This window comes from Heteronotia binoei, chromosome 5 (assembly GCF_032191835.1).
Source record: "Heteronotia binoei isolate CCM8104 ecotype False Entrance Well chromosome 5, APGP_CSIRO_Hbin_v1, whole genome shotgun sequence".
Lineage (NCBI taxonomy): Eukaryota > Metazoa > Chordata > Lepidosauria > Squamata > Gekkonidae > Heteronotia > Heteronotia binoei.
In genome coordinates this window covers 118331582-118356506 of record NC_083227.1, presented here as the reverse complement: position 1 = coordinate 118356506, position 24925 = coordinate 118331582, and the positions used below count along the sequence as shown (strand labels likewise).

At 42.0% G+C, this 24925-nt stretch overlaps 1 protein-coding gene across 5 annotated transcripts in view; it reads left to right on the top strand.

The window, feature by feature from the left end:
- The window catches only part of CYFIP2 (cytoplasmic FMR1 interacting protein 2), a 91482-nt gene that overhangs the window by 57478 nt on the left and 9079 nt on the right, over window positions 1-24925 (top strand). For 4 of the 5 annotated variants that reach the window (XM_060240249.1, XM_060240247.1, XM_060240245.1 and 1 more), the window contains 5 exons: window positions 3860-4003; window positions 15360-15450; window positions 16806-16936; window positions 21411-21483; window positions 21896-21990. In XM_060240249.1, coding sequence (XP_060096232.1) covers window positions 3860-4003; window positions 15360-15450; window positions 16806-16936; window positions 21411-21483; window positions 21896-21990 — 534 coding nt within the window. The remainder of the gene's footprint in view (window positions 1-3859; window positions 4004-15359; window positions 15451-16805; window positions 16937-21410; window positions 21484-21895; window positions 21991-24925) is intronic. The other variant, XM_060240248.1, reaches the window with a different exon arrangement.

The following is a 24925-nucleotide window of genomic DNA, read 5'->3' as shown; positions in this document are numbered from 1 at the left end:
GAAACAAAAAATGGAAGAATTTGGAATTTTCACCACAGAACTCTATTAAACAAATGTATCCACAAACAAAAGTACAGCTCATTGCAATATTGTATTTCTTCCTCTGCCTTTACTACTAAGCTCGCCCACAGCCTTGCTTTCGGAACAGTAATGTGATATGTATACATATATAATTGGGAGGGTTTGTAGCTTCCCTGATCTGGATAGCTAGCCTGATCTCATCAGATCTCAGAAGCTAAGTGGAGTCTGGCCTGGCTAGTATTTGGATGGAAGACCATCAAGGAATAGCAGGGTAGTTGTGCAGAGGCAGGCCATAGCAGACCATCTCTGTTCATCTTTTGCCTTGAAAACCTTACAGGGTCATCATGAGTCATTTGGGACTTGACAAAAAATGCTTTAGGAGTATAGTTTTGCTAAGAGGGGAGAGAAGCCTGCAGGTCAGGGAGGGAAACCACATACTTTGAAGGATGATAAAAAAAAAAAAAAGTCTAACTAGCAGAAATACTGGTTCAGGAGATAGCTGAGCATTACTCATGTGATACAGCAGTGGAGAACATACCCTTAAAAGAAATTTTAAAAATGATGGGCAAAATAAAATACACCTTGAAAAATGATCACAGACATTAATGATATGCACAAATACAAAAAGCACAAGCAAGTCACACTTCCTCTGTGTGCATAATGTCTAAATGTGAAGGAGCTTGTACATATGCTCTTTACCTTATATTACATAAGGTAGATGGGTGGTATGTTCCCAACATCGACAATTTTCATTATACTATACTATCATTATAGCCTGGGTCTTCATTTATTCCTCCTTAATTAACTCATACAATTCTATGTTTGGTTATAAACAAATGCAGTTTCCAAAATACCAAATAGCAAGTGATTAGTCAAACAAATTTGTTTTGTCTTAACCCAAGCCCAAAGTTCCATGTTCTAACATATTTCAGTTATGCGAGTGCAAGCTGATATCGCTCAACAGTCAACAAAATGGGTTTATTCATACCTTACTTTTAGTTCAATTATGTAAATTTAAATATAGCCTTATGCAAGCCAGTACTCTGCATCTAATTATGAACAGATACGAAGTACAGATCAAAGCACTCCTTTAAGGAGGAAATGTGCAGTTGCTCCAGTGTTTGATGATGTCAGGGTTCAAAAGTTCTACATGAAGCTACAGGGAAAGGCCATCAGGAAGTCTGGGCTGTGGGATGGGTATCATCCAATCTATGGATAGTATCCAATTCTACTTTTCTTTCCCATCTAATTCTGAAGAAACTGTTGATGTTTTAAAACAGTGCTTGGAGTCAGTAATGGGCTGGATGACAGTGAACAAACTGAAACTTAGTCATGACAAGACAGGTGCTCTGGGTTAGTAGAAAGACAGAACCAAAGATTTGAGATTTCCCCTGTCTTGAATGAGCTTACACTCCCCTTGAAAAGTCACATTCACAGTTTGGAAGTGCTATTTAATACAGTGTTCAATTTAGAAAATCAGGTGGCTACTGTGGTTCAGAATGTTTTTGCTCAGGTTCAGCTAGTGCACCAGCTGTACCCATTTCTGGCTTAGTCTGATCTACCTATAGTGGTCCATGCCTTAAAAACAACTAAACTGAACTACTGCAACGTGCTTAACTTGGGACTACCCTTGAAGAGTGTTTAGAGGCTGCAGCTAGTGCAGAATGCTGTAGCTAGACTGCTGGTCAGGGCCAGTTACCAGGATCATGTGACCTCAATGTTATAGCAATTACACTGGCTTCTGAGCTGCTCACAAGCCTAATTCAAGGTGCTGTTTTTGACCTTTAAACCCCTCCATGGCTTGCAATCAGAGGGAATATCTTATTCCCGCCAAAAAACTAAGATTTCAGGGAGAGGCCCTTTTGACTGGAACATCTATTTAGAATAGGTCCTCTGGGGTGATTTCAAATTATAGATTACTGGAGAGGAGGAGGAGGAGGAGAAGGAGGAGGAGGAGGAGGAGGAGGAGAAGAAGAAGAAGAAGAAGAAGAAGAAGAAGAAGAAGAAGAAGAAGAAGAAGAAGAAGAAGAAGAAGAAGAAGAAGAAGAAGAAGAAGAAGAAGAAGAAGAAGAAGAAGAAGAAGAAGAAGAAGAAGAAGAAGAAGAAGAAGAAGAAGAAGAAGAAGAAGAAGAAGAAGAAGAAGATGATGATGATGATGATGATGATGATGATGATGATGATGATGATGATGATGATGATGATGATGATGATGATGATGATGATGATGATGATGATGATGATGATGATGATGATGATGATGATGATATTGGATTTATAACCCGCCCTCCACTCCAAAGAGTCTCAGAGCAGCTCACAATCTCCTTTACCTTCCTCCCTCACAACAGACACCCTGTGAGGTGGGTGGGGCTGGAGAGGGCTCTCACAGCAGCTGCCCTTTCAAGGACAACCTCTGCCAGGGCTATGGCTGACCCAAAGCCATGCCAGCAGGTGCAAGTGGAGGAGTGGGGAATCAAACCCGGTTCTCCCAGATAAGAGTCTGCACACTTAACCACTACACCAAACCGGCTCTCCATTACTGGAGCAGTTCATATATTTGTGGATCACATCATGGTAGATCTGTGTGTGAGCCTAATTAATGCCTTGATAGAGTTCTAGGTAAATATTCTGAGCATTTTAATTAAGAAATACGGAAGAAGCAAGTTAAGGCAGTTGCAAACTATGCTTTCTGCCATTTTCATTTAGTCCAGAAGGCGATTCTCTACCTTGACTCAGATGACCTGACTGTGTGGATTTATGCCATAGTCACCACAACACTACATTATTGTAATACACTCTACATGGGCCTGCCCTTGAAGTCAGTGTGGAAGCTCCAGTGAATGATGCTACTTGATTATTGTCAGGTGCTAGGCAGAGTGTACATATTACTCCCATCCTGCTGCCCATCAGTTCCCGAATTTGATTTAAGGTAGTGGCTATCATATACAAAGCTCTTCATGGCCTTGGGCCTTCATAACTGCAGAACCACCTGTCTCTTCATCATCAGAGCAAGGCCTTCTGCAAGTGCCACCCTGCAGATAGTAAAGGTCAACAGCTGCCCATGCCTGTGGATTCTCTGTTGTGGCCTCCATCTTATGGAATGGCCTGCCTAATTAAGTCAGGAAGGCTCCCATGCTTCTGGTGTTCAGCAAACTAGCCACAACTGAATTATTCAGAAGGATATTTTGCTTTAATAAATGGAAAGGGATGTTTGACTAGACTACTGCATATAGTATGGATTACTTGCTGCTATATATATTATCCTGCTATGTAATTTCTGCATAGTTTAATGTGCCATTTATGGTTTAGGTTTCTGCTTGCTTTCAGGTTTCCTCAGTCCTAATCCTATTAGCTTTAGATGTCCCATCCTGTTGATTTCATTAATTTCACTGTGTAATCTGCCTTGAATCTCAATGAGAGAGCCCGTCTATAAATAATGTAAATAAATAAATAACAGAAATCTGACATAAATGTTCTGAAATCCATGTACTGGAACTTGGAGAAGAAAGAACCTGTGACAGAGCAGTTAACACAGTATTCCTCACTCCATAGTGCAGTCATACCTCTGTGATATAGTTGCTAAAGCACAAGAGTTAGAGACAACAAGCAAATCTCATTTAACCATAAAGCTGGATGACTTTGGCAAATTCATTGACCCCACTTTCCTCATTGTTCCTCACCTTGTTGTGAGTATAAAATGATGACCATCCTAAGCTCTTTGGACAGGCTGGATAAATTGAAATAGATAGTTGTACGTATGGCCATAAAAATTGTCTGAGGCCCAAGTAACCTTTGAGTTGGTGATGATGCTGTTAACCGGCTCTTTTTCATTTCCCCCCAGCCACTCAACATTGCATACAGCCACATCTACAGCTCCTACCGCAACTTTGTGGGGCCCCCTCATTTCAAGACAATTTGCCGTCTTCTTGGATACCAAGGGATAGCTGTGGTGATGGAGGAATTGCTGAAGATCGTCAAGAGCCTGGTAATGGCTAGGCGTGTTCAGGGTGGTATGGCTGTAGGAGCAAAGGAATTTCCAAATGAGTTCTTTTGAACCCATTACTTCTCTTTTGATAGGCCTTTTGATGCCATCGAAGATCTGAGAGTTTACAAAACCCCATACCAGCCTCAAGGTTCTGTCCCTAAATGCTGAAACTGGTAATGTCACACTAGACACAGGGCTTACATTGTAAAGGGCCCCTGTACAAGTGGAAGCACTTCCACCAGCAGGGAGCTATGATTTTTGCAGATTTCCCTCATGAGCTGCAGCATTTCTGAAGCAGTTTTTGGAGTGGTGTGGGGGTGGGCATCTGAAGAAGACAAGGAAAGGTGGGAAGTATTTATTCCATGAATGGAGTCACTATCTGTAGTTCTTCAGATTTTATTGTAGAGGGAACATGACCACTCCAATTATTTACAGGTCATGATGGATTCCCTGCCATTTCTAGCATCCATCATCAAAAACAGGTGCTCTCTGATGATCAAAATAAAGCAGTGATGCAGGAAATACCATTTTAGACTGTATATTCAAAGTTTAAATCTTTTAATTTATAAAACAGATTATAAGCTTTTTTATTGTTTAGAATCTCTGATACTTTTAGTCAAATGTGTGGTTTGATGATCACACATGATGGTGGGTTATATCCACATCTGTAGAATAGCAGAAAACATTTCCATTACTGAAAAATGCTATGACAGCCCTGCACACTTCCCTTCCTCAGAGGCAAAATTTTCCCTCCATTTTTCTTTCCCTTTCTGACTGAGCATCTCTAGTGGTCTGTTTTCTTCTTTCCTGAAGAACTATGTCTGACCTACCCTGTGTCAGTACAATATTTTGCTGCTGGCTCAGTCCAGGAACCTAAGGAAACAGTCAGGATCACCCTTTAACTTAAGCCACTGAAAATGGCACTTGAGATATTTTAAAATTAACTGAACATTTTAATCAGTATAAAGGGGAAAGGTCAGGTGAAATCAGGGGTTGAAATTTCTGAAGTAACAACATAGATAACTCTGAGAATAAAATCAGTACACACATAGACTTTAGTTCTTACGTTTCAGGCTAATGAGAGTTTCTTAAGCTATTCAGAGTTGCTTAAAATCTTTTATGTTGTTCCAGTGTTTTCTAAGCATTCCAGCACCCTTTCTTTGAGTATTCTCTAACTCTTGGTTTCCAGAAAACTGGTACACTTTTTCCTGAACCCAAATCCAGGGCTGGCGCTAAGGGTTCTGCCGCTAGAGACAGACCCCCCTTGCCACGCCCCCCCACATCCAGCTCCTTTTGTGTATTTTTTTTTGCATGCGCATAGCGTGCATGCCACAATAACATCACTAAAAGTGACATCATCATGAGGGGGACTTGGGAACGGCGGGCAGTGCACAAGAGTGCTGCTGCCGCACCGCTTTCCCCCTGCACTACAATCTTTGGAAGAGCGTAGTTTCTAAAAGGCAGCCGGCAGTTTTCAGATTGAAAGTGGACGGGCGCCTTTAAAACATTGCACTCTCCAAAGAGCACTGTGTTTTAAAGACGCCCGATCGCCTTCAAGCAGAAAGCGGACGGGCGCCTTTAAAACATTGCGCTCACCAAAGAGCGCTGTGTTTTAAAGATGCCCAACCTCCTTCAAGCGAAGATGGATGGGTGCCTTTAAAACATTGTGGCAGGCATGAGGAGGCAGCGGGCGCAGGGAGAGGGGGTGCCTCATGGTGCCCCTAGGCCAAGTGGTGCCTGAGGTGGCCACCTACTTGGCTGACTCCCACATGCCGGGTCTGCCCAAATCCCTTCTCTTGAAACACCAGTACTTGTCTTGAATTTTTAACTACTTCTTAAGGTCCCTACAGGCAGTTACTAACCACACCAGGCCAGGGATCTCTGCACTCTTCCTGTTTGACTAGGTAGGGAAATTTTCCCTTCAAAAGATCTATCCCCTTTCCTTGACCAGAATGGTCCCAAACTTCCTTGCCAACTTTCTCTGAGTTTTCCATTTGTGTTAAAATGCTCTCAACCGGGGTGGAATTCTAGCAGGTGCTCCATTGCATATTAGGCCACACACCCCTGATATAGCCAATCCTCCAAGAGCTTACAAAAAAGAGCCTTGTAAGCTCTTGGAGGATTGGTTACATCAGGAGACGTGGCCTAATATGCAAAGGAGCTCCTGCTAGAATTCCACCTCTGCTTTCAACTAAGGCTGAAATCAGACTCTATTCTTTTCAGCACCCAGTTCAGAAGGTTTTCTCTGATCAGCTGATGCTAGTCAGCCAGACCTCTTGGAACAGCCTGTTGCTCAACACTCCCTGGCTCTGTGAAGAATTAACCTTTCTCATTCCTTTATCTGATTACACAGTTCTCCTAAGCTTTTAAAAGTGCAGTCCATCACATATACATACATTCAAACTAAAACGTCTAACCCAGTTTGTGCTTAAGCTTTAAACTGTTTCCTAAGTGTATTTCTCCCTTTGAGGTGGAGAACATCTTACTGAGTGATTCCTACCATCCATTCAGGGAGGCAGGAACAATTTTTTCTACTTCCTGTCTCTGCTGTGGGAGTCACCTTCCCTTCTCATTTTCTTTCCTGCTTCATCAAGGAGACAAGTTTTAGAGTAGACCAGGGGTGTTGAACTCATTTTGTTATGAGGGCCAAATCTGACATAAATGAAACCTTGTTGGGTTGGGCCATGTTGGGCTGGGCCATGTGTGTACCTATTTAAGATTAGGTAGCAGAGATATAAACTTTATAAAGGACACAAACACAATTAAAGATTTTTTTAAAAAAACAAACTTTAATCATGCTTAAAACACTAGCACTCATTGGTCTTAAAGGTGCTTTTCTTGTATCTTTCCCATGCAATCCAGGAAACTGGGCAAAGGAAGCTCTGGCTCTTTTTTTCCTTCCCCAGGGGACCAGGAGGGAGAGGAGCCTCAGCCAATAGAAGGAAGAGATGCTTGGCTCAGTAGCTCTGCTGTGCGATTGAGAGAACCTGGGAAAGCAAGCTCTGCCTACTCCCCCCCTGCTGCCTCCCCAAGGGAGGAGTCTCAGCCAATGGAGAAAATAGAGGTTTTGCTCTGTAGCTCATGTGCAATTGAGCAAGCCTTACAAAGCAAGCTGTTATGCAGAAGGAAGAAAGCAGATGAAAGCTAATTGCTCGGGGGGGGGCTGATATAAGCCCTCCGGGGGCCTGATATGTCCCCCGGGCCACATGTTTGACACCCCTGGTGTAGACCTTGCCTTCATTCCTTCTCCATACTTTCTTCACAAACCCTATTTTCTGTTCCATTCAGATCTATTCTTCCTTCTACCCTCCTCACTTACCTCTCTCTTACTGTTTTATGTTGGCGTTTAGTGTGTGGTCTCTTGAGACTCGAAGGAATAAAGTCTGCACACAGCTGCTGTTAGGCAAACTATATACTCTATTTATTTACAGATATTTACACAGACTAACAAAGTGCTCTGCATATACAACCACCATCCATCCACCACACGTAGCACTGGGCTATATTACATTTATACAGTTCAGCACAGTTCATTATCCAATCAGCTTAGTGCTGAGTCATTATACTCTTCCCCCTTACATCATCCTAGCTGATGCAATCTGGAGGACTGCCAGCTGTCAACTGTCAGTTAGATCATCTACTGTCCTGTAGATCATTGCAGCTCTAGCTGTGGTCTGATGACTGTATACTTTGACATTTTAATCCTCTGAGCCCAGAGGAAGCAAAAAAAAAATGGCACCTCAAACCCTTTTTCCAGGCACGGTGACCATTTAGAAAGCACAGAGGCAGTCCTTTCAGCTGCTGTTCTTAGTATTGCGAAGAGCAGACAGTGCCAGCTTTCTGTCAGAGGAAGAATGGAAGTGCCTCTTACAGCTGTAGGCAGGGAAAACATTGGAGGAGCTGGCAAGGCCTGCAGCCGGCTTGTCTTGGCTGCCCCAAAGGAGCCCTCTCAAGTGACAAACCAAAAGCATGCCAAAAAGCACCACTTGTTGAAACCTGCTTTTGGACCTCCAGATGCATTGAGCCTTTTGGCTCCTTTTGTGCACTCTAGAATCAAGCATATGGAGGATTCTCACACCTCTACAAGCCATCTGGAGGCCACGGAACTCGGCAGCTATGATTGGCTGTATCAGCAGCAGACAGAAATGGGATCCTACTCAGATGAAGGCATACATTGTTGGGTTGGTAATGTAACCAACTCCAGGTTCTCGATTCCACCCACCCCCCACCCCGTTTCTCTCCCTATTGAGACAAACCATGAGAGAGGAGATCCATAGGTATTGCCATAGGCAATGACTGAGAACTAGCAGGGCTCCATTCCTCCCCACATAGCCAAATAGCCAGATCTGGGAGAACAGGCTATCAATGGCCCTCTAAAGTGACTCAGAAGGCGTCCTGTGGTAGGAAAAGAGGGAGAGAGAGTACTTCTTGGAGGGAGGAAGATCCATCCTCTGGCAGTGATCTAGAAGAAAGAGAAGAGAGGGAAGAGGAGATTGAAATTCCTGAGCAATCCATTAGATTTTTCAAAGCCAATGACTGTCAGTATCTTCTGTCAAAAACTCTGATAGCCTTAGAATTTCAAGAGTCCCCTGCAGAAGAAGATGAAGCTTCTGTTAATCTAGGGGGGAAAAACAACCAGACCTAAAGGCAATAAGGAATTTTCCCCAGATCTGGCACAACCAAGAGGGAAACGATTCCCAGATTTCTTTGAAAATCAACTAAAAGCCCAAACCCATGGTGAACAGACAGTACCTTTGTTTCATTAAAAAAAATGGATGCCTTACCTTCTTTTACCAACAAGTGCTTACAGGTCCCTCTGATTGATGCTTCAGTCCCTGCCTTACAGTTTACTTGCCTTCAATCAGAGGATGACCAAGGTATCATCAGGGAAAGTCTGGACAAAAAAGCAGACTTCAATGTAAGTAAAGCTCATGAAGCTACAGTGATGGTGATCAGGGCATTAGCAACAGCATCCATATTATTCAGAGTGGAAACAACATGTTCAAGAAAAATTTCCAAACAACAACTGACAGCTTGGTGAGGGGACTAACAGAATACTCAAGGCTATGTCTTTTGCAGCAAACACGACTTTGGAGTGCTTGATATGCTCTTCAAGAGCTATGTCTTTAGTGGCGGTAGCTAGGAGAACTCTATGGCTTTGAGCCTGGTAGGCTGATTATCACTTAAAGGCAATTGTGACATTTTATCAATTCCAGGGGGACAGGCTGTCTGGGGAGTACCTGGACAAGATCCTGGTGGAAGCTAGCCACAAGGTAAAGACATTACCCAGAATGCTCAGATACATAGACAGAAAACCGTATACATAGACAGAAAACACAGTACCGAGATTCAAACAAAATAATAGAAGGTACAACTGGGGACTACTGAGACCATCTTTCAGAAGGTTAGTCTTCAACCCTAGATTCAGCAAGCAGCCAGGAAGCAGAGCAGAAAGAGTCAGTTGACACAGAAAACCTTCCAAGGCATGACTCCTTATTGGTTCCTGTAAGGGAATAACTTCTTTACATCCAGGATGTCTGGATCAGCTTCCAAGCAGACTCTCAAGTGTAGCTAGTCTCCAAAAGCTACACAATACAGTTTTCAAAAACTCCACCACAATGATTTATAATGTCCCCATTTCACAAAACTTCAGAGAAATGTCTCAAAACATCTTGTCGTGCCCCGGGCGCCTCTCGTGGTCCCCTGGTGTGGCTGTCGCCTCTCTCTTGACACTGCCCCCTTTGGGGACCAGGCAGGTGTCCCTTTGAGGTCTCAGAATTAGGAGAGGGAACCAGGTTACTGCACCTCAGGCCCCCTTTCCCTTACGGCTGGGCATGGGCTCCTCCCTCTCTCGCAGTTGGCAGCCCCTTACTGCCTCAGCCAGCTTCCTCCCCGACCTTGGGTCTCCCCACCTTTTATCCCTCTGGCAATCTCCTCCCTGCTCCCTGGGTCCCACCCCCTGCCGGCTCCGCCCCCATTCATAAGCCCGGACGCTGGGGGGAAGCGTTCTGGGGCTTGGCCATGCTGGAGCTGCTGGGCCTTCCTGGGTCCTTGTGGAGCATCGGGGCGCAGCAGCGGCAGATGCCGCGGCTCGGTCTGCCATCCCCTTCTTTCCCTGCTGCTGGCCTCCTTCCCGACCTCCAGGCTCCAGCCTCCTTCAACACAGCATATTGGCTGAACCCCTCACTTTCATGGGTGGGCGCGCTGGCTGCGGGGGCTGAGGGGTGCTGCTGGGGCCGTGGCTCAGGCGTCAGATGCCCAGGTGAGTGGCAGTGGGTCTGCGGGGGCTCCCAGTGGTGATGTGGGGCACTCTGGGGGTGTCGGCGGGGGGGGGAATGGCTGGCGGCTGCGGGGGGGGCCCTCCGTGGAGTCCCGGCCCGGGCTGGGCGGGACACATCTCCTCACCATTGAGACCATCGAGTTTGTATCTCATTCAGAGAAGGGTTTTGGAATATACTCCATATTCTTTACAGTTTCAAAAAAGAATGGAGAGCCATTCTGAAGAGCTGAGACACATCAGAATGAAAACCCTATGATCTGTCATTGAATCTCTTCTGTCAGAGGAGCACTTCACTTCCAGAGATCTAACAGAGGCTTATTTCCATATCCCAATATTTCCAGGCCACAGGAGGTTTTTGCATTTTGTGTAGGGGAACACCACCTACAATTCAAGGCACTGCAATTTGGCTTCTCAACAGCACCGAGAGTCTTCTCCAAAGTTTTGATCAACCCCATTGTTCAGTTAAGGGAATGAGGAATCCACATTCATCCTTTCTTGGATGACTTGTTAATAAAATCTAGCTCTGGAAACAAATTGGTGGAGGGTACAGAAAATCCAGCTCTGGAAACAGATTGGTGGAGGGTACAGAGAAGACCATACAATGTCTACAGAGTCACCAATTTCTCATAAATCTGCAGAAGAGCTCACTGGAACAGATGCCATGCCTAGAACACTTAGGCATGATCACGGACATAACTTCCAACTCCTTAAATCTACTGACCATGAAGGAAGATAAAAGAGATGTCCAGTTCAGTCATCAAAAGCAAGTCTTCCTCACTAATGAGGCTCTCCAAACTCATGGGTCTCTTGATTTAAGGCACAGATGTGATACAATGGGGATCTATTCACACACAGTAACTTCAACAACTTTTGAGACTGTTTCACCTCAATATCAAGAGAAAGGAGGACATTCCCATCAGAATTCCACTCAAGGTAAAGACCAGTCTTATATGGTGGACGAAGATGCCCAATTTTCTACAGGGTAAGGGGTTTTGGATACCAGAGATTAAAAAGTTATTCACAGATGCCAGCCTATTGGGCTGGGGAGTGACCTTGGCCAGTGTAAGGCTGATGGTCCAAGACAGAGATAAAATTACCTATCAGTCTCTTGGAACTTCACACCATATACCTTGCTCTTACTCATTTTGGCTGGAATGACTCATTTAAAGGAACTGTTCCTACTAATCATGAGCCACTTTCAGTTCTCTAAGAGAGGACCTCTTTGTGTCTCTATCAGACCAACAACTCAACAGGTTCTTCACCAGGTTCTTTCATCCCAAAGCTGAAGCAACCAATGCTCTCACTTCTCAATGGTCAAGGACTCTATTGTTTACCTTTCCACCTATACCAATCACAGTCAAATTAACCAGAAAGATAAAGGAAAAAGTAGCAGAGATAATCCTAGTGACACCCTTTTGGCTGCAATCACTGTGGTTCTTAGCCCTGCAAGAGATGTTGATCAAGCCACCAATGAGACTCCCAGTATCACCAGCCATGCTTCATCAAGGTCCAACTTGACATCCACATCCAGAATGGTTATATTTGATTGTCTGGAAGTTGAGAGGAACAACTTTTTCTGCTTAGGCTATGTCCAGAAGTCACAGATACCATATTAGCCTCTAGGAAACAAACAGGATATATAAGGCCTTGGTAAAGTGGCCTTTGTATGCTGGTGCAAGAGAAAGGCAATTGATCCTTTGAAACCTCATCTTAAGTTAATCCTGGCCTTACAAGCAGGAGTTTTCAGGTGGCAGCCTTATCCACAGTACTGCCACCTATTAAGAGGTTCAGCATCTCAAGACATCTCCATTTCAGAAGCTTTTAAAGGCATGGTCTTGCAACATCTACCACAGGTGTGCAGGTTCCCCACATGGAATCTACATATGGTACTCTCAGCCCTCACCAGACCACCCTTCAAACCAATCAATGAGGTCTCCCTGAAGTGGTTAAGAATGAGAAAAAACCCACTTTCTTGTAGCAGTCACATCTGCATGAAGAGTATCTGAGTTAGGTGTGCTTTCAGTCAAGCTGGAATTGTACATATTTCATAAAGACAAGATGGTTCTTAGAACTGGCCCAACTTTAATGCCCAAATTCAACTCTGTTTTCCACAGGGCCCAAGAGGTGTGTCTTCCATCTTTCTATCCAAATCCTAAATATCCATAGGAAAGGAAATGGCACACACTTGACATATGGAGGGTGCTTAAGACATACTTATGCCAAACGGAGCACATCAGGAAGACAGAGGTGTTTTTAAATCTCCATTTCCCCTCCAAATATCCAAGTCAGCCATTAGCCACTCTTTCAAAGCCTGCATAATTGAGACCTACAAGGCACATACATTAACTATCCCACGTGGAATCAGTCAGGAGTGCTGCCACCAATGCGGCATTCACCAGATGCACCACAGTTAAGACAGTGTACAAAGTAGCAACTTGGTCATCTGTCTCCACTTTCATCAGGCACTACAAGATAAATACATATGATTTGGCTGATGCTGCCTTCAGCAGACAGTTCTTCATCCTAGTTGAAGATGATGATGACCCACCCCAAAACTGAGGACACTGCTCTGGGAGGTCCAATCAAGATGTTATCCACCTCAGAGGGAGACTGAATCATTGGATACTTATGGTGAAGGGTCCTTCTCCTCTGAGGAAAAGAGGACATCTTGTCCCTCATGAAGTCATTGTCAAATTAGTTACCACCAGACTTCACTTCCTGTCTTCATTGTTTTTCACTTACCTATTAATCTCCTTTTTCCATGTTGTTGTTTCTGTTGTGTTTGTTCCCTTTGTAGAATTGAAGTCAAATTAACAGTTTTGGAGGGTGACTCCCACAGCAGAGACAGGAAGTAGAAAAAATTGTTCTGCCTGCCTGAATGGATGGTGGGAATCACTCACCAAAATGTCCTCCTTTCCCCTGAGGAGAAGGATCCTTCATGGTAAGTATCCAATGATCTGTTTTTGAATAACCCATCCCCAGCTAGTTCCGGTTCCGGGAGTGGTCGGGGCGGACAGCTTCTTTATCACCATTCAGTGAGACTGTATATTTTATCTTGTTATTTTATTTATCCTTTCATTTAACTTCATCAATTTGCTCTTAGTCTGATAAGGAAACCTCAAGGAGTTTGTGTTAGTGCCAAGTAGCTTTTTAAGCTGTCGCCTTGATGCTTTGGTGTTGATAGTTACTATCTTGTCTAAACAGCTGCTATCTGTTATCCATTCCCTCAAGAGTGAAAAACTAGAGTGATTTATGGTACCAAGGACGGGAGCACTTAAAAGGAGGAGAGAAAGAGAGGATGAAGGAGAGGTGACAGAAAGAGGAGGGGATGATTTACAACTCCCTGCAAATAAACAGACAAAAATTTGCGACTTTTTTGAAAAAGAAAACACAGTTATTTATAACGTGCCAGTCGCAAATTATTTTGCTCCCCTGGCTGAATGTCATGAGGATTTGGGGTCTGAGTCTGAAACGCCTGATGCAGTTTGTTTTGAAACACAGTGGGGAAAACTACTGGAACCGCAAATGATTAGAGAAGAAAAGGCTAGAGAGTCAGACATAACAATTAATAAATATGCAGACCTTACAGTGAAAACAGTGACTTTGATTTTGGAAAGAGTTTCTGAAATACAAAATAACATCAACAAACTCTCCTCAAAAATTGAACTGTTAATTAAAGACAGGAGTCTCCCAGCTGCTGCATATTATCATGAGAGACGGAGCTCACCTGTAAAGGAAGCTAATGAAGTTAAAGGACAAATGCAGTCTCACTGGGTCAATAGACACATAAAACAATCCTTGGTACTTCAAAAGAATAAGATATGTTTAACAATTTGCCTATTTGGAGGCAAGAAAATTTGGTGGAAAACAAAGGATGACACCATCAAACATCTTGGCAACCTACTGGGGAGTAGATTAAACTATATAGACATTATTAGGGTTTGTAGAATCTTTCGGGATCAAGTGCCATGTTCTACTGGAGAAAGTTTTCCTTCCAGACGTTTCGTTCTCAGCTGCGGAGAACATCCTCAGTGGTGTTGCAGCCGGAGCAGGCGCTCTGACCTTCTTGGCTGCTGTGCATTGAGTGTGGCCAGGGCTGCTGGAGAGCTGCTATTTCTAGGCTGGAGGGGGTGTGATGAAAGGGCAATTGGTTTGTGGATGTGCCCATTGTTTGGTGGGGCTTCCTGGAAGGGTAGTGATAAGGAAACTGGCGGTTGAATGTGACCAGTTGTTCTGTGTTAATTGCTGGGAGGGTTGGAAGCAGCTCTCCAGCAGCCCTGGCCCCACTCAATGCACAGCAGCCAAGAAGGTCAGAGTGCCTGCTCCGGCTGCAACACCACTGAGGATGTTCTCCGCAGCTGAGAATGAAACGTCTGGAAGGAAAACTTTCTCCAGTAGAACACGGCACTTGATCCCGAAAGATTCTACAAACCCTAATGATGTTACCAGCCGTGAAAACCTGAAATCTTTGATATATAGACATTATCACTATTGAGGCTCTTAATAGCCCCTCCCAGATACAAAAAAATGCTGTTGACATTTAAATCCTCTAAGATCCCTGCTATATTGATGAGACAAAAGAGAAGATTGAATCAATGAGGGATTTTTCTGGACAGAGTTTTTCATAACTTTAACATTGTTCCCCTATTGTGTGGATATGCCCCTGTATCGAATCAGCCTTGGCCACAGAGTGTTGCTCAAATGGAAATTCATAATGAAATCCCAAAGAATAAAAAAAAAAAATCCCCAGCTATAAAAATGAACAGTTTTGAAAAGGAATTTAGAATGAGCATTACAGCATGATTGGAAGATGTTTGCTTTTCAAAGAAAAAAGATTTAGAAGTCTCACTGGGAATGCACATGCAGCCGTTCGCTGCTTTCAGGTGCCTCCAAAGGTTAGCATGTTATCAGAGAGGCAAGGCCTCAGAGTTGAGGAAAGTGTGGGGCAATCAAATTTTGACTGATTACTGAAGCCAACCAAGATTTGTAGGCTACTGGCCACTTTGTAAAGCTGAACATGCTTTCAGTTATATTCTGCTGACACTTTTAATGCTGATTTTCCATTTCTTCTGATAGTTACAAGGGACCATCCTTCAATATGTGAAAACCTTGATAGAGGTTATGCCGAAGATATGTCGACTGCCAAGGCATGAATATGGATCTCCAGGTTTGTACTTGAACTGCATTAGATGTTTTTAAATGAGAAGTCATTATCATGGGTATCTTTATTTATGGAGGGCAGTCAAGTGACACAAAACATAAGATATGTTTTGCTATTTGGGTTGGTCTCAGTAAAAGGTATGATATGATTGTATTTTTTTTTCTGGATTTTGTATGGGCTGATATGGTTGATTACAACTTTTTAATCTTTATTTATGACATTTCAAGTTACTCAAGGAAGCTAAAATGGGCTTATCCTTCCAGTCCACATGAAATAAGGTAGGCTGCAAAGTAGTGACTCAACCAAAGCCATCCATTTAGTTTCATGGCTGATCAGGGAGTTGAACTCCATTCTGCACAGTTCAGGTCCAACACTGTACAGCACTTCACACTGGCAATATCAGGGTATATAATGACCTTGTATTTGAGTACTAATGTATGAAGACTTCTGAGAAAGTGAAGATATGGGAAAGCCACTGGTGACATCCCACCAGTGGGGTCATGCATACAGCCTAGTTACTGTACAGGAATACAGTGCAGGCTAAAATCAAGCTGGGAAAGTTGGATTCAATGAATAATAGTCAGTGGTGGGCTTGTGCAATACTGGCCAACTTGGGACATTCGTCAAGGAGTTGAGGAACAGCTCTTTACCTACCAGCAGCCGTCACTGGAAGAAATACGGAGGTGGATGAACTACAGCAGTGCAGCCATGGCATAATTCTAGTAGTAGCAAGTTGTTGAAGGACCAGGCTTCTCTGCAATGTACACTTTTTAGATTTTCCAGAAACATATTTGTTTTGTTTTCACAGAAAAGTATTATTTGCCCCCCTGTCTCCCCCAACTGCCTTTATTATAATATCAAATTGGTTTGACCTGCTATATTATATTTGCTTTATTAATAATTTGATTTGGCTTATTGTGAGCCAACCAGTCAAATGCTGTCAGTTAGGGGAATTTTATCAATGTGTAGGAAGAAGCAAAAGTGGGTCAGTACAGATCAGTTTCATTCTGCATCATTACTCTCTAGAAGAGAACCATGAATGTAACAGCACAACAGTACAATGCAGATACAGGCATAGGGTTGGATCTTTTGGTTTTCTTATACTAAGAGAGGAATTTTCCTTTGGAGAAGTACTCATGACACTAGAGGAAAGATGACTTCTTCTATGGGAAAACATCCCATTTTCTAGAAGGGGACTTTGAAGTATCCCCATAGAGATGAAATGATTGGAGACGGCATGAGGCAACCACTCTGGATCACAGCTAGTTCCAAAAGCGTTACCAACTCACTTTTCATGGCACTCATCCTTTATAATATATCCTTCTTGATTAATTACCCCTCTCTTCCTTCTTTTTCTTAAGGAATCCTGGAGTTTTTCCATCACCAGCTGAAGGACATAATTGAGTATGCAGAGCTAAAGACAGATGTGTTCCAGAGTCTGAGAGAAGTGGGTAATGCCATTCTTTTCTGCCTTCTCATAGAGCAGGCCTTGGTGAGTTGAAATGAATTCCGTTGAACATTGACAAACTCAAAGACTATTAAAAATGGCTTAATAAGCCAAATAAGACATTCCAGTTCAAATGCAACAAGGCTGTGATCCAGCAACTGTGGTACCATTTAGATGTGTATGTTGAAGGAAATTTAATGTCAGCTGTAAGATAGTATGTAGGGGATAACCTGCTGAAATCATAATCTAAAAATTGCTATGTGTTGGAAGAATATTAAATTGAAAGTAGTTTGGATTGTTTTCTGAATTTCAATTAGAAGAAATCACAACTGATAATGTAGTTTGCTTGTGGGTTGCATACCAACAGTATGAACTCCTAGCCATGCCATCCTGTAGCCACACAAGGGGGATTTGGAGCTCATTTGCACAGTGGTCTTTATGCAGGATGTGTGTGCATCCTTTCTAGAGCCAATCCTTGCAGGCCATGCATATCCTTAAATAAATTCCTGGCTTATCCTTTGCATGTCTCTACATACTCCCATTCAGGAGACCAACACAGACTGAATTCTTTGCATGACATTGACTTGGAAACCTGCAAGAAAAGCACGTGATTTTTCTGTCCCTCTTCTTGCCTGTCTTGTTTAGCATGTGGGCATCCAACCAAGAGTATAGGAAGTAGGATTTACTCATAAATGTCTAGTTAGTCTTTTTGGTACCTTTTACTTTCCATTAAGATGAATCAGATGTTTGCTTTGGATCTTTGAAAGTATCACAGTCCTCTTGAGTAATGCCTTCTCCCATTGTTAATATGTTGGTCCTTCTGATTCACATAATGTCAAACCTGTGCTTGAATGTGCACAACACCTTCTTTTTCTTCTCATGGGATAACACATATAATTGCTTCTCATAGCAATGACACATCATTAGAGAGCTAATAGGAACAAGAAAAGGAACATGGAGGTAAGAGCAGTCACTCATGTGCTGTGAAAAAAGTAGAGGAGCCTGTGGTATTCTGAAGGGAACAGGCAGCAGAATCCATGTGTGTAATAATCTTATTCTCTTTGAGTTCTAAATTCTTCAGTAATGATTTTGCTTCTGCATCAAAATAATACATTCCAGTGGATGTTGTAGAATTCCTTTTGTCTTCCTGGAGGCTCTAAAGTATTTCGAATGTAATGCTGCATAGTTACTGGGTATAGTTGTACTGTGGATTGATCCATTAATTTTTGCTCTCTGAGCTTCTGTTTATCTTTTGTTTAAAGGGAGAATATTTTGACATGAGCTTATTTTTTCCTCTTTAACTTCACTGCCCTCAAGTAACAAATATTATTCTGGATCAAAATTCTACAAAACAAGTAATTTTTCTAGCAGAAAAAAATCTATGTATTCCTAATGGGCTGGTCTTTAGCAAAGACCTTCTGCATTCATGATTTCCTGAACGTCATAATGTCAATCATTTTATGTTTTTAAAAATTTAGCTACTCTATGTATTTACTAATGTAGGAACTTACTGTACAGTCCTAAGTGGAGCCACACCTTTCTAAGTCAATTGATGTCAGTGAGTTTAGAACAGTGTGACTGTGATTAGGACTGCACTTCTAGCCAGTTATTCAGAATGTGGTATGGAGCACAACTGATTCTGAAGCTATGATGTAATAAAACACATAGTATGTGTGCACAAATAAGTCTTCATCATTGTCTCCTATGGAAGGCAAAAGAGGCCTGTATGCTCATGGAGTTCCTTTGGCTATAATCATAATAATGATGATGATGATGATAACAACCACAGTAATAGTAATATTTATAAAGTACCATAACAGCTAGATGCTGTATTATTCCTCAGGGAAAGATTCAACTCTGCATTTGATGTTCCAGGTGTAAGATGAGATTGGATCAATATCCCCCAAATATTTCAATATCTTTCTTATAAAGTAAGATGCAGTTATATTTCTTTACACAATGAACTGCCTTTGTAAATGACTTAACAGTGCAATCTCATGAAGAGTAACTTTGTACAGGATTGCACTGAAAAGTCCTGGATCAGGGACTATGTAGATAGTTTGACGTTATAAGACATAGCTGGAGACTAGAAAATTGCACTTAACATTCTAAATGTGTCCCTAGCACAGATATACTTATACCTTCTCCTTTTGCAGTGTTTTGCTTCTTTGCATGCAGCCTGCAGCCATCATGGCTTACTGTGTTGCTGTTCTGCCCTGTAGATTCATGCAGAATTTGCTGCCAACCATTACTCAAGTCTCCTTTGGCATTACTGCTTCCCGGATCTCGCCTCTTTGTGTGTCTGCGGTTTGAATTAACTTGATTAACTGTATGTGTTTTCAAGCTGCTTCTCATTCTGTGGTTCTTCCTTGGGCCTTTTCCAGCCCCATCCATAACATGGTTTCTTGGGAGTTTAAAAAAAAAGTTCAAGGGTCATTCTCCTCAAGAAATAGTATTGTGACCAAGAATCAATAGCCAGGAAGTTGTTAGGCTACAGTGTACCTCAATAAGTCTTGATTCCAATTAAGTGTATTTAAAAGTGAGTACCAAACATTTAAATTCCTTCCATATACCTTTGTGTGGTCCACAAACTATACCCTGCAGAGCTCTCTTTTATGAACCTTGGAGGGAGGTCTCCAAATCATATTAATCTAGTGGAGGCAACACCAAAGTTTCACCAACTTGAAGTGGCAAGACATGAATTATGTCTGCACCAGCCATTTCCCCTCAAGATGTGTCCAACCAACATACCTGGGACAGTTTCTCTGTTCCTCATGCCGGGTGGGGTCCCTGATAAGGATTGCTTTGTACTGTGTGAAACATTGGCTTCCTTTAAGTTTGCCATTTCAAAGAGTAAGCTGGTGCATCGACTATCATGTAAATCTACTTGAGAAGTTTCCCCAGCCTGCCATTTTGTTATTGGTTTCAATCAACACATTTGTCCGTCATTGTCCTTCATTATTCCTGTGCTGATCTTGGTGCATATGAACTGCCAGTGTGCAAAGATTAGCATGGCAACAAGGGCTCAATAATGGGCAACTGAAGAGAAATGAAAAAGTGACAAGGAGAATCTACAGAAAACCATTTAGCCCATGGTCACTGCTTGTAAACTTAACTCTGTGCATGAGCAGCCATTCAGGAAACTAATTGTTAATAAAGTTTAGGTGATTTTTAGCACACCCCTGCTTCTTTAGAGCAGCTTATGGGCAGATGGTACAATAAGTTGTTTCCTACATGTGGTGTCCTGTTTCATCTGGGGTGTGAGCTTTAAGTGATAAGCCAAACCTAACCACTACCTTCAAGTCACTCAGTAGTAGTTAAAAAGTTTCAGAACAGGTCCAGAGTACAAGTTCCTGCTAAAAGCAGCAGGCTCAGGTTCAAGAGGGAGTTACATATTATGGAATGACATGTCTGTGGGGGTTGCATTTTTAAAAAATACAGGTAAATTCTCCCAGCAGAGTTAAAACCACTGTCAGTGACAAAATCTCTTTCTTTATATCATGGGCCAGCAGTGCATTCCAGAAAAGAAGAAGTTGATTAAAAGAATTATAGAAATAACATGGAGCTTGTAGTTCTGTTTTCTGCCTCTGCAGGATTGGTATACTTCTCAGTGTGAATCGTAAAGGAAGGATGCGAATCCCAGAGTTTAAGGGGTCAGAATACACAATATACTGGGAGATCTGTATTCACATCTTTTTTTTTAATTGCTGAACTGCAGTATCATCTCACATATCACCTTCCTCCTTGTGCTCATCCTGGAAGGGGAAAAGATGGGCACCCAGGCCAGAGAGAGCACTATCTTGAGTAGTGGGTGGCCTGATTCAGATTCTGAAAGGTCTGAACAACCCCATCCCATGTTAGATACTAATTGCACACCTTCCTCTTCAAGGAATTCCACTAGATTCCAGCCCTGGTAGATTCAGGGTCTAGGAGACCTCTTGCCCCTAGCTTAAGGCTAGAACCTTAGGAGTGACTAACAGGAGTCTGCAGGCCAAGTCATAATACTGCATTTACAAATGCACCAAGTTTAAGGTTTACAAGCAATGAATATATAGCAAATGGTTGTCTATAACCACCCAGTGAACTGGTGCAGGCACTCCCTTTCTCTGTGAAGCATATGATGTTGTTGTGTCACACAAAAGTAGAAGGAGCTTGTGTTAACAGTGAGCAGCACATGTTGGAATCATGACAGAATGCCACACCACTCAGCACCAAGGTTTGGACAGCCTATTGAACAAGCCTTGCATTACACTCTGTAACTGGATAAGATAAAGAACCACTTGCAAAGCTCCAGATTTTTCAGAAAACAAATTACCTTGTACAGGATTTGTATAAATTCTTACTGTGGAGTCACATGGCATTTCTTCTGGTTCTGTTGTTTATGCAAGTTGGGCTGTGTCTGCTTAAGCCCTCTTAAGGCACATGAATCAACATACTTTCCCTCAAACCTTCAGATAGCTGAAGAACCAAACCCTTAGGGAATTTTTAACACCTTTTATCTTTCTTCCTCCTGCCTCAGTCCCAAGAAGAAGTGTGTGATTTGCTGCATGCTGCTCCCTTCCAAAATATTTTGCCCAGGGTCTACATCAAAGGTAAGGAGTGAAGAGGTGAACAGATATCAGTCATTTATTCCCAGAGCTGTGTAACACCTATAAAGTTCCAGATATATAGTCTCAATTAGTAGGTTCCAAAGCAATTGGTTTAAAAACTTAGGGCTGAAGGCTAAAAAAATCCCTAACCAGCCACTGAACAAACCATATGAAAGATAAAATTTGACCACCCTATTGTCAAAAGCAAGGCATTTGTTTTTAAAATTAGAACCTTTTACAAAGTGTGCTGGTGTTGTGGCTGTAATCACAGTTCCTTCTTCACAATGCATTACTCTGTTTTTGTTCTGTCACATTGGTCCCAGAGTTGAAGGATGGTTGGGAGGTGACACTGAAATGCTAGACCTTTTTTTTTGTTTTTGCTTTCTCATTTCACTGTTTGCTGCTCGCTTAACAGAAGGAGAACGCTTGGAGGTACGCATGAAGCGTCTCGAAGCCAAATATGCCCCACTTCACCTGGTTCCCTTAATAGAGAGGCTGGGAACACCTCAGGTAAGGATGACATTAAAACCCACAGATTGGGTGGGTTCCCCAGAATTTTGCATCAGCCTCCTCCCCCCCCCTCCCAGATTGCTCCCTGAGATGCAGAGTCTTTCCAGCTGTTATCTGGGTTTCAGTCCTACACTGTGTAGTTCATCTACTGATAGATCACTATGACCAAGCAAAGTTAGATTGTCATCAGTGAGTTTTTGTATGTTGTGTGTGAGCATTCACATCCCCTTACATTGCTCAGTCCAAAGAACAAAGGGAAATTGTTTGTTCTCAATTGCCACAGTTTTGTTTTCTCTCTCTAATAATAGCATATTTCTTTGACTAAAAGCAAGGCATTTATACATATATAAATACACCAAACAGCATAACAAGTGACAATGCTATAAATAAAGCATGTTATATTCTTAGTATAATAAATTTAGGTTTATAAGAACATACTACTTGTCTTGCAGTTTTTTCTAGTGTTTTAGATGAAAAACAACAATAACCCTGTTCCCCCCATAGCTTTAAATTTCTGAAAATCTCTATCTCTTGCAGCAATTACATGTATCAGAGCCATCATACTGTGAATTTTCCCTCCCTGTAACATAATAACTAACCCAAGAGTCAGGTGGTGCAATGGTCCATTTCAGTGTGCAGATGAAGTCTGGCTCTCTGATCTGAGGTTTCTGTACAATATATGCTTTTTCAAAGATATTGTTGGTGTATTCACACTTCATATTTTCTGATGAACACTTAACAATATTATACCTATATCTAAAGTGAAACTTGTGAAGTGGCCCCAAGTGATCATCAGCTTTGTACATGAAGCTCATAACGCTAGGATGCAAGAATGCAGTTTTTGAAAAGTACCACCACATTTTTTAATTAAGGAAAAAATTCCCTAATTAGAGCTGAAATGACCCTGGGAGATCTGTCTGTCTGTCTTTCTTCTGCAGCCTGTGGCTTGGCTCATTTGCATGAGTCATCTCCAGCTATTTCCTCTGCAGGTCTTTTCCTAAAGCATGCCTGCTTTCTGCTTGCTGTGTAGATTTGGATGGATGAAGGCAGCTGAATGAGATGGTCTTTTAGTCTTGTCCCACTCCATGATTTTGTGATAAGAAACATTTTCATTCTCAACACGTCGAAAACAGTGGACTACTACTGCTTCATTTCTGGAAGTTCAACTATAGGGAGTTCAGGTATAGGGAGGGTGAACATATTGTGATTGTCAAGTGTTATCTTTATTATCACTTACCATGAAAACTGACTAGAAAGCACTTACAAGGAAGTGAAATTTCATAGAAAGGAGTTGTAGTTATTGATTTGAGGCTGCACTTCTACAGCTGTTTGCATGCATTTAAGCCTCCTGACTTCAAGGGAAAGAAGCTTGTATAACTGGTATGCAGAATTGCAGCCTTTGGAAAGTGCCTTCATGCCTTTAAGGAACTGCTTAAGAAGAGCATTTACATATGTTCTAAATAAGTCCAACTCTTACTCAGAAAGCATTTTATACACTGTTCAGCATTATGTGTATGCTTAGAATGTACACACATACCTTTATTTAAGTACTTTCTTTAAGTGCTTTTCTAAAAATAATGTATTTCTTAGGGTCTTGTCAAAATGGATTTGGTGTTAAACCTTATCCCTGACTGTAAAGTTAGCCTTACACATATGAACAAAATATAACTAAGAAAATTAGGAGTTACGTTTACCTTGATGGAGGAATACATAAAAGGTTGATTCAGATGCAGTGCCAGATTACTGATGCTACACCAAAAAGTCCTATGCATGCATGTGTCCTCCTCTCTTCCTCCTCTCACACAATTAGAGTCAATTAGTGACTTCTGCTTCAGCACAAACCATGATTTTCTGTTACATTTCTCCCCCAGACCAGTAATGCAAACCACATTTGAAGCTGGTTTGTACCCCTAGTTTGGAAGATGAATTGCAAATATGGTTTTGTACTAAATTGGAAATAACTAATTGAATCACAATGTGGTGAAAGTGAAGTATACTAGCACAGAGTTCATTCATGTACGATAAAATAAAGATGGGCACAAACAGATCCACGACTTGTGATTTGTTTACAAATCGGGCTGATTCATGGTTTGTTCTGAACTGATTTGCCCCTTGGTGATTAATTTAGTTTATTTTTGTGGTTTGTTTTTCCAGACAACCTAGTGCTGATTCAATCAATTCCTAGGCAATGCTGGGGCTAGAAACACTCACAGAAGTTGTCCATAGCTTGATTGGCAGCTCCAGGAGCCAATCATGGAGCTCCCCTTTTGCAGCACGAAGAGAGAAGAATTAGTTGTCATGAGAGCTGAAGCTGAGTTTTCCCTTGGGCATCTGCTTTGGGGGGCTATAACTCAGACATTCCAAATCCAATCTTCGCCATACTTGGAGGGTGGGTGGAGAACAGCTTGCTGAAGAATCCTGTTGAATTTTACACCTCCTGAACCAATGAACCACAAACTGGTTTGGGCAGCCATACAAACCGCAAGCCAACATGAGCCACCATTTCCCCAGTGCGTGCTCATCCCTATAATAAAACTATGTGCCTAGTCTGAACCAGCAGCAACTCTCATCACCAGATCTTAAACTTTATTTTGAAGAAGTCCCACCGAGATCAATACAAAGTACTTCCTAATAAGTATATCTAGAATTGTAGTGATAACCCCCTCCCCGCCCCTGAAAAATCTTTGTACAATAATTTTCTAAAATTGATAAAACCTTTACTACTGAAGGACTACAAAGGACAAAACAATTACGTTTCCTATTCATTTTGAACTTTATTTTAAGAAATATAGTAAAGGATTCTAATAAAGGGTTCTCTCATCAAATTCCTTTCAAAGAGACAGTGTTGTGGTAATGTTTATCTTTGTGCTTGTGTGCTTTTTGTGCATCTAATGCTTAACTTTCTAATTGTCTAACAAACTATATATTTGAGTCT